At 43.2% G+C, this 10633-nt stretch overlaps 1 protein-coding gene and 2 non-coding genes across 3 annotated transcripts; all 3 read left to right on the top strand.

The window, feature by feature from the left end:
* The first annotated feature begins 2565 nt into the window (after positions 1-2565).
* On the top strand, positions 2566-8760 carry RPSA (ribosomal protein SA). The gene is made up of 7 exons (XM_036761323.1): positions 2566-2637; positions 3598-3764; positions 5217-5335; positions 6759-7004; positions 7784-7912; positions 8113-8278; positions 8599-8760. The coding sequence occupies exons 2-7, from the start codon at positions 3632-3634 to the stop codon at positions 8691-8693; spliced, it is 888 nt and encodes a 295-aa protein (XP_036617218.1). The 5' UTR covers positions 2566-2637; positions 3598-3631; the 3' UTR covers positions 8694-8760.
* LOC118852474 lies at positions 4990-5144 on the top strand. The gene has a single exon (XR_005010551.1). It is a non-coding gene; the product is annotated as a small nucleolar RNA SNORA62/SNORA6 family (small nucleolar RNA).
* On the top strand, positions 7190-7345 carry LOC118852473. The gene has a single exon (XR_005010550.1). It is a non-coding gene; the product is annotated as a small nucleolar RNA SNORA62/SNORA6 family (small nucleolar RNA).
* Positions 8761-10633: the final 1873 nt, after the last annotated feature.

Raw genomic sequence — 10633 nt, 5'->3', positions numbered from 1 at the left:
CTCTTTTTGTTAGTAGATTGCCTTTTGTAATAAAGAATTTGAAAAGGAAGAGAAAAAAAATTTAGCCAAACCAACTAACCCATCAAGAGAGTCTGATAGGATATGTAATACTCCATATCCATGGTCCTTAATATGTTCATAGAAGGGAGGAAGGTATATTTTTTCATTTCCTTTACAATTCCAAATTTAGTCATCTTAATTACATCCCATTCATTTTCTGTTCTCTCTCTTGTAATGTTGTGGTTTTCTGATGCCTTCAACTTCAGTATTTTTTATGGCACAATATTCCATTACATTTAAGTACCACAACTTATTTAGCCAATCTGTAATTGACAGATATCTGCTTTGTTTCCAGTTCTTTGTGTGGCGCTGATTTTCATAAAGTTCAGTAAAGCTGGACTGAAATCTTGGGTGCTTGTTTCATTTTCTGATGTGTCCTACTAATTTGCTTTGAGCATCAGGCAAGTGGAGAAAGATACGTTCTGATAGTTAAAATATTACACAGAAATTATAACCAGGACTAATCTAATTGGGAGGACTGTACCAGAAAGGAAGGAACCAATACAAGAACGAAAGGATTTAGTGACTAGTTGGATATGGGGTAAAGGTTAGGGGTGGGAAAGGAAGCTTTTGATTCATAAAGCTGTATTTTCACATATCTTATTTGTATCACAGCATTTGCCATAGAAGTATAAAGGGGTGATAATCTTCAAGTACCTCTGAAATTAGACACACATTGCTGACTCATCATCCACAAAAAAACATGGACAGGTGGGCTTGCAGTAGGCAAATGTTTTCAGGAAGTTCCTTTCTCCTAGGAAATGCCTCCCACACACATTCCAATAATCAAAGATTTCTTTATATTAACTATCCTGTTTAAAATGCAAATATATCATCCAAAGTTTTGTTTGGTTTGTTTTTAGAAATAAGTGTAGGGAATTTCCTGTTTGGAAAGTCTTTCCTACTCAGATCTGCATCTTCTTCTCTACTTAGTGTCTTAGAGAGTTTTCTGAGGTGATAAAAAGGTAAGTGACTTTTTCAGTGCTCCGGAGCTAATATATGTCTATCCAAGGTGAGACTTGTTCAGTTGTTTTTTGAGTTGTGTCTGACTCTTTGTGACCCCATCTGGGGTTTTCTTGAAGTAATTTGCCATATCCTTCTCTAGTTCATTTTATAGATGAGGAAACTCAGGCAAACAGGGTTAAGTGACTTGCCCAACGTCATACAGCTAGGGTCTGAGGCCAGATTTGAACTAAGGAAGATGTGTCTTCCTGTCTCCAGGCCCTGCATTCTATCCACTGTTATCACCTAGTTCTCTGAGGTGGGACTAAATTTGGTCCAGATCTTATTCATTCCAAGGCTAATTTTCTAACCGCTGTGCCATAGGCAATGTTTTAATCCAATATCATGCTTTATTGCTATGGACTAGGCATTGTATAAATGGGACTTTTGGAAGGGAAAATAAAATTTTGGAGATGGCAGACAGCAAGTAGAAGCAGGAAAAAGGTACAAGTATGATGACTGCATGAGGACATTGGGAAGCTGAGGATTAAAAATACTATAATCATTTTATGTAGTGCCTACCATGTGCCAAGCTCTTTACAGATAGAACGACATCTGATCGTCCTAACAACCCTGTGAGGTAGGCACTACAGGTATTCCTTTACAGAGGAGGAAAATTGAAGAGAGATGAGGTGTCTTCCCAGGCTCATACAGGTAGCATCATCACTGGTGGGATCCGAAGCTGGGGCTCTTCCGATTCTAATTTTAAAGCACTTTCCTTTAGAAAACGCTGGCTCTGCATCACACCGCCATTGCTTGTTGAATAAACCTCTGTTGTGACAAAAATTTAATGTGCCTCTGAGTTCCTGTGCCACACGGGGTTATTTCATCTAAAAATAGATTCATGAGGTGATGCTGCTGGATGTTATTTCCTCTAAGACTCGGTTCCAAGGTCCTCCCAATTCTTCCATGATCTGACTCGCGGGTCGCCACTAGACACATGGGCGTTGTTTTGTCTCACGTGCACCCCATTAGAATGTAAACTCCCGGCGGGCAAGTCTGCTTTGGCTTCTGCTTTGCATCCTCCAGGGTTTGGCGCACGGTCAGGCTTCATGCATTTCTTTTTTTCCTCCCTCCCTTCCTTCCTCCTCCTCTTCTTTCTTATCCCTTCTTCCTTCTTTCCTTCCTTTCCTATTTCTTTTACCCCTTTCTTTCCCCAAGCCACTATAGGGACTTAATAATTGAATTTAATTCTTTAAAGTATGTGGTGCTCCTGCCCAAGGGCAGAGGATCGCGCGCAGGCGCAGTCCGGTGTTTCCCAGTGGCGGCGGCGCTCTTTTTGGCGCACGCGCACGCACAGACGCGGCGGTGTCCGAGGAAGGACAGGGTGAGGGAAGGAGTAGCTGCTTCCCTTTCCAGCGATCCTCCGGTCGAAGGCCCTGCGTCTGGAACGACACTCTGCACTGCTCTGCCGCCTGGCGGCTGCCGAAGGCGACTGAGGAGCTTCGCTTAATGGAAGCACTTCCTGCGCTCGCCCCGCCCACTGGCGGAGGCCGGGTTATATAAGGACGTCATTTCCGCCCGGGTTCCTTTTCCGCGCTGCCCCGAAGAGGGTTCCATACGGCGTTGTTCTCGGTTAGTGTCTACGGGCTCCTCGTTGCGTCCCCGCGGTTTCAGCCGCCGTGGGAAGGGGGAGAGGCCGGGGATGGGAGGCCGCAGAGGCCAGGGATAGGAGGCTGTAGGGGCCGGCGGGGCGGCGTGGGGGCCCAGCCCTGGCTGGAGCTGACGCCGCGCGGGCCCTAGGCCTCAGGGTGGCGGGCGCACGTGGCGGCTCGGTCGGGTCGGGTCCCCTCCCTTCCGCGGGCACGTTCGGGTGCGCGCCGCGGCCGGGACAGGCAGGAGGGCCGGCCCCGGCGGGGAGCCGCGCTGCGTCCTTGCTCTCCCGGGTTCCCCCCAGACATGGTCCAGGCTGGATCCTATGGCTGGGACCACCACTGGTCCAGGATCTCCTAGCCCCAGACACAGCGGAGCGAGGCCTGGGGCAGGGGACGGCGAGCACCCCACGTGCAGTGCAGCCTGGGACCCACGACTTGGAAAGCAGCTGCTGGCTCTCAGTACGAAAGAAACGTAATTTGTCGTGTTGTGTCGCTGAGGTTTCAGGGATAAGGGTTGGAGAACTCTCCGAAGATCTATATGTATATTTTAAAAATATGGGTAAATTCCTGGTGCACTACTTAAAACTAAAGGGTGTTTATTTGCATGGGGGAAACAGTTTTGACTTTGTGAATCTGCAGAGAACCATTGGTATCAACTGTCAGCAAACCCCATCCAATGTGCTTCTCTCTGCCCAGGCAGATAAATCAGGAAGGATTTGAACCCTGCACTTCCTGGTTTGGGGGTTGCTTTCTATATAAAGTATCTGTGCTTCTGTGTGGTAAAAACGAGCTTAGATGTTTCCAGAGATGGGTAAAACTGTACTGCTCAAGTTTGTGCTCTTAGGTTTATTGGGAAATTTGTGGGTCAATGAACAGGTAGAATGGATTTCTCAAAAGGCAGCCGACTGCCAGGGATTCTGATTGTTTTCTGCTGTTTCAGGTTTCCGTCGTAACTTTAAAGGGAAACTTTCACAATGTCCGGAGCCCTGGATGTCTTGCAGATGAAGGAGGAGGATGTCCTCAAATTTCTTGCTGCAGGAACCCATTTGGGTGGCACCAATTTGGACTTCCAGATGGAACAGTATATCTACAAAAGGAAGAGTGACGGTGTGTCTCTGACATTGAAATTTAGGTGGTGCATAGGTTGGGGAGCCTGCTCATTCCTGTTCCGGGCATTCAGTTTTACCCTGTTGTCAAGAAAGTAGCTGGGGCATTGATGCTCAAAGATGGCTTATGGAGGGAGGGGTCTGAGCTGTTTAGGCAATTCTGCAGGGTCCTGAAAAGAGCAGTAGTAGTAATAAATTAGCTCACTCTTAATAGAGTGCGAGGTGAGTGTATTTTCCCCATTTTGCAGATGAGGAAACTAAGGCTTAATCAAGTGACTTCTGATTATGGGGTAAGTAAATATTTATGAAGTGTAGGGTTTTGAACCAGGTTTTGTCCATATCTGTCATTCAGTAGGTGAAACCATTGTGTGTATTATTCATAGCAATTTAGGGATTCTCAAATTTTCAAGTTCAGCCTATGATAGGGCAACATATCTCACCACACTGTGGTTCATAAATGACCTTAATTTTATAAGTCATGTAATCACATGAAATCAATAATTTTTTTCAGTCTTGTCCTACTCTTTGCCTTTGTGACTTCGTGGACCATGCTGTTCATGGGGTTTTCTTGGCAAAGACACTGGAGTGGTTTGCCATTTCCTTCTCCAAAATAAAAATTTAGCATTTTGCAAAAGGAAAAAAAGGCATTGTAAATACAAGCATTCTTATGATTTATTCTTGATTTAATATAATTTTGGAATTGGTAAATTCATAGATAAGTGAACATCACTACATTTTTTTTAATCATATTTTTTGACCACATGGTCAAAAAATTGTTGTTGGGAACATTTATTTAGTGTCTGCTATGTGCCTGGGCTAGTACTGATTTGATCCTCAGTCCTGTCAGGTGGGTGCTGTTATAATCCCTGTTTTATATTTGAGGAAACTGAGGCAGTTGGGTTAAGTAACTTTGGCCAGGGTTATATAGCTGGTAAGTATGAGGCTGTATTTGAATGAAGGTCTTTCTGACTCCGGGCCCCATATTTAATAGCTGTTGCAGTAGCTTTTTAGAAATAGTGAATTTTTCCTCTTTTGAATCCCTTGAAATAGTTTGAGATGAATTATAAAAGCATGTAACTGTGACCATAAGAGATTTGCAGTTATCACAAAGGCATTGAACATAACAGAAGAAGCCACTTTACAACTAATCCAGGTGATCAAATTATGCACGAGGTTGTTAGAAGTAGGAACACAAGCAAAAGACTTTACTGCTTGGTTACTTCTACTCTGCACATTATTAAAACCCAGAGTTTTAGGCCAGTTTTGGGCCAATGAACTTCTGAGTGTCGGAAGTGTGCTACAGTATGTTGGCAGGATTTTCGCTAACACCAGTAGAGCTTGCCTCTGTGACTGGAGTTTGATAGTAGTCACTGCCACATGTCTGATTTCAGATGGTGTTCTTACGGTTACATTTAAGTTGTTGGTTTTGAGAACTTGGTTCTTCCCACTGTAGGTATCTACATCATTAACTTGAAGAGAACTTGGGAAAAGCTTTTGCTGGCAGCTCGTGCTATTGTTGCCATTGAAAACCCAGCCGATGTTAGTGTCATCTCCTCCAGGAACACTGGCCAGGTATGTGGGGCTCATGCTGATAAGTCACATTAATTGTTTGATCTTCACAAGGCATTGGTGCAGATGAAGTGACTGAGGCTGACAGATCGGAACATATCACTGGAGTGCTAGTCCAGCACTCTTGCATGACCAGGGTCCTTTAGGTGGGCCAGAGATAGCTGGGAGTCTGGAGGTACACACAGGGTGTCCATTGCTTTTACTTGTTGCTCAGTTATTGGTGTCCGGTTAATTTATAATTTTGCTGTCATGGAACTGTTTCAGTCTAATGAGTGATAAAGTCGAGAGTAAATATGAAAAGATGAGCTAATAAAATGTAAATACAAAGAATTTGGCTGGTGCTTTCTTAAATAATACATGTTCCAAAACAAGTTCAGAGCCAGGCCCATTCCATCTTCAAGGTGTCTAAAGGCTAATTACAAAACTGAAGAGTTAGCTTACTGTAGAATGGGGGGAAAATAAGTTTATATTGTTGGTGCCCTCACTGTTGACCTCATTAATGTTATGTAGTAACTGGTATAAGTTGCATATAAAAGTCAGAGTTGGAGCCAATATGAGACCCATATAAGAAAATTTACTGTATGCATTTGTTTCAGTCTAGAGACAAATGATGTTAACAAAACTCCCCAAAAGAAACCTTAGGAAGCTTAGTTCTGATTTAATTGAAACATGAAAAAGTTGAGAAATTCATCACTGCTTGTTTTTGTACTTAGAGATTTTCTCAGGAATATATTCTTGGGTATGAGGCTTTAAAAAAAATAGCCTGTTTTTGTAAGCATTTATTCTAAAAGGCCTCCTTTCCCAATAGAACAGTTTAGAAAACCACAGTAACTACAGTCCAGCAAAACAAATACCTTGGTCTCTGGATTTTAAGTCCATTGCCTCAGGTAGGATGTGGGTGGTATGATTAATATTCAGTCCTGGGGACTTGAGGTTTATTGAGTTAAGTTTTTCTCTAATGTTATCATTGTATAGGTCAGGGCTGTCCAACCTTAGGTTTTATTGAAACAGTAGACAATATATCTTGATTTGCCATTTTAGTGAGAGCTCTATGGTAGCTTGACTTGTTTATTAAAGCATTTATGTGAATTTCTATGCTTGTAGGCGGGCTGCATTTTGGACAGCCTTGGCATAGATTGTTCTTGTTCTGCTTGCTTCACTCTGCAGCATTTCATAGGGGTCTTCCTCTGAAACTGTCCATTTTGTCATTTAGGGCCTAGTAATGGAAAGGGTCATTTTCTACATAATGATGGGAAACATGTCATTTAGGGCATAATAAAGGAGAGTTTGAAATTGATTACCAAAGAGAGAAGCTTATGCTAAGTGGGTATGTGCATGGAGGAATTGATGGATCACTATCTTCTCTGTCCTTGATGGGGGAATGTAGTTCAGTTCTCTTGTAACCCTTTGGTTCTTTTGTCTTCAGCGAGCTGTTCTGAAATTTGCTGCTGCCACTGGCGCTACACCTATTGCTGGACGTTTCACACCGGGCACCTTCACTAACCAGATTCAGGCAGCTTTCAGGGAGCCTCGCCTCTTGGTGGTCACTGATCCTCGGGCAGATCACCAGCCTCTGACTGAAGCATCGTATGTTAACCTCCCAACCATTGCACTGTGCAACACAGACTCTCCACTTCGCTATGTGGATATTGCCATTCCATGTAACAACAAGGTATTGGCTAGGATCTTGCCATCACCTTTTTTTTCCCCCAGTTTGGTCTTGGGGAGAAGGGAAGGGAATATCCATTTATACATTGTGGCTACAGTGTGCCAGGCACTGTGCTAAGCTCTTTACAAATCATCTCATTTGATCTTTGGCCTTGAATTAGCTCTTGGAAAGAGGTCATTGGGTGACATTTTGCACACTGTTAGAGCTTGGAGCTGAGGCCATTTGCTGGCCGATGAACTCACAAGTGTAGGTTGTGTGCTATATTAATGGCAGGTTTTTCGCTAACACCACAAGGGCCTTTGTGGTCCAATGAGTGGAGTTTGATAGTATTCCGTGCCACAGACAATTAAGACACTTGTAAGAGAAAAGTTCCAAAGGAATAAAGAACTGAAATAGACCTAGAGGAGGTTTCAGGCAACTTCAAATTGATATATCAGGACCCAGGGATTCAAGAGGTACCCAGCTTCTGGGCATAATAAAGGCTTTTTTCTGCACCTTTTACTCTTCCTTCCTCCTTTATGCCTGTGTAATTTCTTAGCCTCTGCTGTTATTAAAGATGTTTCTTATCCTGACTTTATGAATTTGCAGATGGATAGCAGATCGGTTTAAGGTTCTCTGAGAGGTCCTTTGTGTACCTCAGAGCTTTGAGACAAACCACAGGTAGATGTCACACATTTTGATTTTGTTGTGGAAGCTAGAGAAAGTATGACAGTGGCAATTATGAAATGAGGGCACTGCCACAATATTTGCATGATTCTATTCAACAGTTGTGATTTTTGCAGGGGGCTCACTCAGTGGGTCTGATGTGGTGGATGCTGGCCCGTGAAGTCCTGCGTATGCGTGGTACCATCTCTCGTGAACACCCGTGGGAGGTTATGCCTGATCTTTACTTCTACAGGGATCCAGAGGAGGTAATTTGGTCATCTTCCGTATTGAAGTGGATGGACCCTTGTTGAAAGTAGTTTGTGTTTAATGTGGGCATAGTTGGGTCCTATAGCTTACTGTGAACAGGAGTAATTTTTTGGAATTAAGAAAAGTACCACGTTGTGTTGTTTAACAGTAATTGGCTAGCATGTAAAATGTTGTGTGCATGTTCCACGTTTTTAACCAGATTGAAAAGGAAGAGCAGGCCGCAGCTGAGAAGGCAGTGACAAAGGAAGAGTTTCAGGGTGAATGGACCGCACCTGCCCCAGAATTCACTGCTACTCAGCCGGAGGTGGCGGATTGGTCTGAGGGAGTACAGGTGCCATCTGTGCCCATTCAGCAGTTCCCCACCGGTAAGTGTTGGGGTTAAAGAGCATCATAATTAGTGTATTAGGACATGGAGAATGGGGAACCTTGATCCTGCTGTGCTTAGGATAACATGTGAAGTGAATCCTACCAGGCGTGTTGGTAACACAATGGGTATTTCCCTGAGTTGGGGGGAGTAGTTGACTTTGTTGAAGAGATTTAGAAAATGTTGTCATTGAAATATGTGCTCTCGCAGGGTATTTTTCTTTAGAGAACTGTTTGTTAAACTAAAAGGCAAGTGAGGTAGGGGAGATGCTCTTTGGGAACAGGCTCATGAGCTTTTTTTTTTTTTTTTCTCTATTTTTAGAAGATTGGAGTGCTCAGCCGGCTACTGAGGACTGGTCTGCGGCTCCTACTGCTCAGGCCACTGAATGGGTAGGAACTACCACAGAGTGGTCTTAAGTTTTGCCCCAGATGCTCTAATAGTGTTGGAAAAATGCTGATGGAAAATAAACATTGGTTTCTTACATTCTTGGTGTCATTTCATCCTTTATATTCATTTACCATTTTTTGCTCCCAAGTTTTTGCACTTTAGGAAGAATCTTTCTGAAACTTTGTCCATCCGTCTTAGAGCAGTTTGTAAGACTTAGTGGTATCCCCTTGGTATTTCTTAATTTGGCACAGGATTCACAGTAAGGTGTTTTTATTGAATGATTTGAGGAGACTTGGTGCCAGAGAGATTTAGGAGTCTGGCGTGGACATGAGCAGCAGCTTCAGTGTAATTAGGGTGTAGATTTAATGCTCTTTGAGCCACTTTTCCAACCTTCATGCTTTTATATTACTCTGGACCAAAGATTGAGTGAAGCATCTTGATAATGGGATTTAGTGAATTTATAACTGCTTCAAATCTGAAAAGGAGTCCTTTAGAGTCAACCTAACTCTTCTTCACTTATCAAAGCGCTCAGTACAGTGTGCCTGAGTCAGTAGATGCCACCTGAAGCCTTGCTGGTTTTAGGAATATCAGCTTGTCCATGGCCTGGGTCCCCTTGGGATTTTCCCAGAATACCAGAAGTTAATACCTGATGACCAGCCATAGTTAGTGGCTCCTGCCCACAATCCGTTTCCTTTCAGGGAATTGTGGGGAAATATGCCCACCTAGCAAAAGGCATGTTTGTTACAGGCACTTATTTCAATGTGTGCTTTTTGGAAAGGGCTGGGGGGGGGAGGATGTTCAAGCCCAAGTTGTGGTTGCTGGTACAAATTGGTTTAAAAAATTGCTTATGAACCATTTCAAAAATGAGAGTTTTAGAAGCTTTTGGTTTCCTGTAGTCTTAGCTTTTTGTACCATGGATCCCCTTGTTTGGCTCTGAAGCTGATGTACCTCTTCAATGTTTTAATGCTTAAAAGGATTATAATGAAGACCCACTAGATCCTGAAATAATTACCAAGGTATTAAAAAGCGAAAGTTCACAGTTAAAAGACCAAAGCAAGAACTGGTATGGACCAGGAAACACTTTGGAAAGCTTTCAGTTTTTGTGGGCAGTAGAAGGGACCCTGGAGATCCTGGCACAGCCAGGTGGGTGTAGTGAATGGAGTCAGGGAGTCAGGGTGGGCACTCACAGCTCTGGCATTCTGGGCAATTCTCTTGGTTTCTCTGTCTTAAGTTTCCCAGTCTGTAAAATGGTGATAGGCACTGCCCACTAGGGTTATGAAGATCAGTTGGAAAATCACTTTGCAAGCCTTAACATGAGCTCTAAATGCCAGCCTAGCCTATTCAGAGGAGAAAAGCCCTGAAAACTGGTGGCTTCAGGAAGTATTGGATGACCCCAAGTGGTGTTTGTACATAAACCATGGACATGGGGGAGACATGAGCTGTTGGGATTTTGAAGCAGAAAGTGGAGAAAAAAGTTTTTACTCATAACCTAACTAAAGTGGCTTTTAATGCCATATCTGTAAAAGTGTAATGGTAGGAAGAGAGGCCTGTGGAGGACATTTTCTCAGTCTCTTCAGTTCATTTGCTGTTCCATGTCCGAAAACATGGTTGCAGGCTCTGTTTGGCATGGAATCCATGAGCAGTTTGTAGGATACCAAATCCATATAGTGTAAAACACATCAGAAAACTGAAAGCACTCCAAATATCCTGGCAAAACTCGATTCTTGAAAGATTTAGGAGTCCAAGGGTGTTAAATATAATGGCATCTGAAATTAGGTTGCTGGTTGTATAACTGCAAAATGTGTACTTGGAGTCAGGAGGCATCTGCTTTCTCATCTGTAAAATGGGAATAGTAACAGAATATGTCCCAGGGTTACTGTGAGGACCAAATACGAAGTAAAGCAAACCTTAAAATACTATAGAAATAGTAGCCAGTATTATTAGAGGCTATCGGTGGCCGCTAGGTGGC

This window comes from Trichosurus vulpecula, chromosome 5 (genome assembly GCF_011100635.1).
Source record: "Trichosurus vulpecula isolate mTriVul1 chromosome 5, mTriVul1.pri, whole genome shotgun sequence".
Classification (NCBI taxonomy): domain Eukaryota; kingdom Metazoa; phylum Chordata; class Mammalia; order Diprotodontia; family Phalangeridae; genus Trichosurus; species Trichosurus vulpecula.
This window is presented reverse-complemented; position numbering and strand designations above follow the sequence as displayed.

Excerpts from the sequence above, each read along its gene's own strand:
- RPSA (XM_036761323.1), top strand. The coding sequence starts at position 3,632 with ATGTCCGGAGCCCTGGATGTCTTGCAGATGAAGGAGGAGGATGTCCTC. Across the intron at positions 3,765-5,216 it reads CTACAAAAGGAAGAGTGACG|GTATCTACATCATTAACTTG; the intron begins GTGTGTCTCTGA and ends TTCCCACTGTAG. Across the intron at positions 7,913-8,112 it reads TCTACAGGGATCCAGAGGAG|ATTGAAAAGGAAGAGCAGGC; the intron begins GTAATTTGGTCA and ends GTTTTTAACCAG.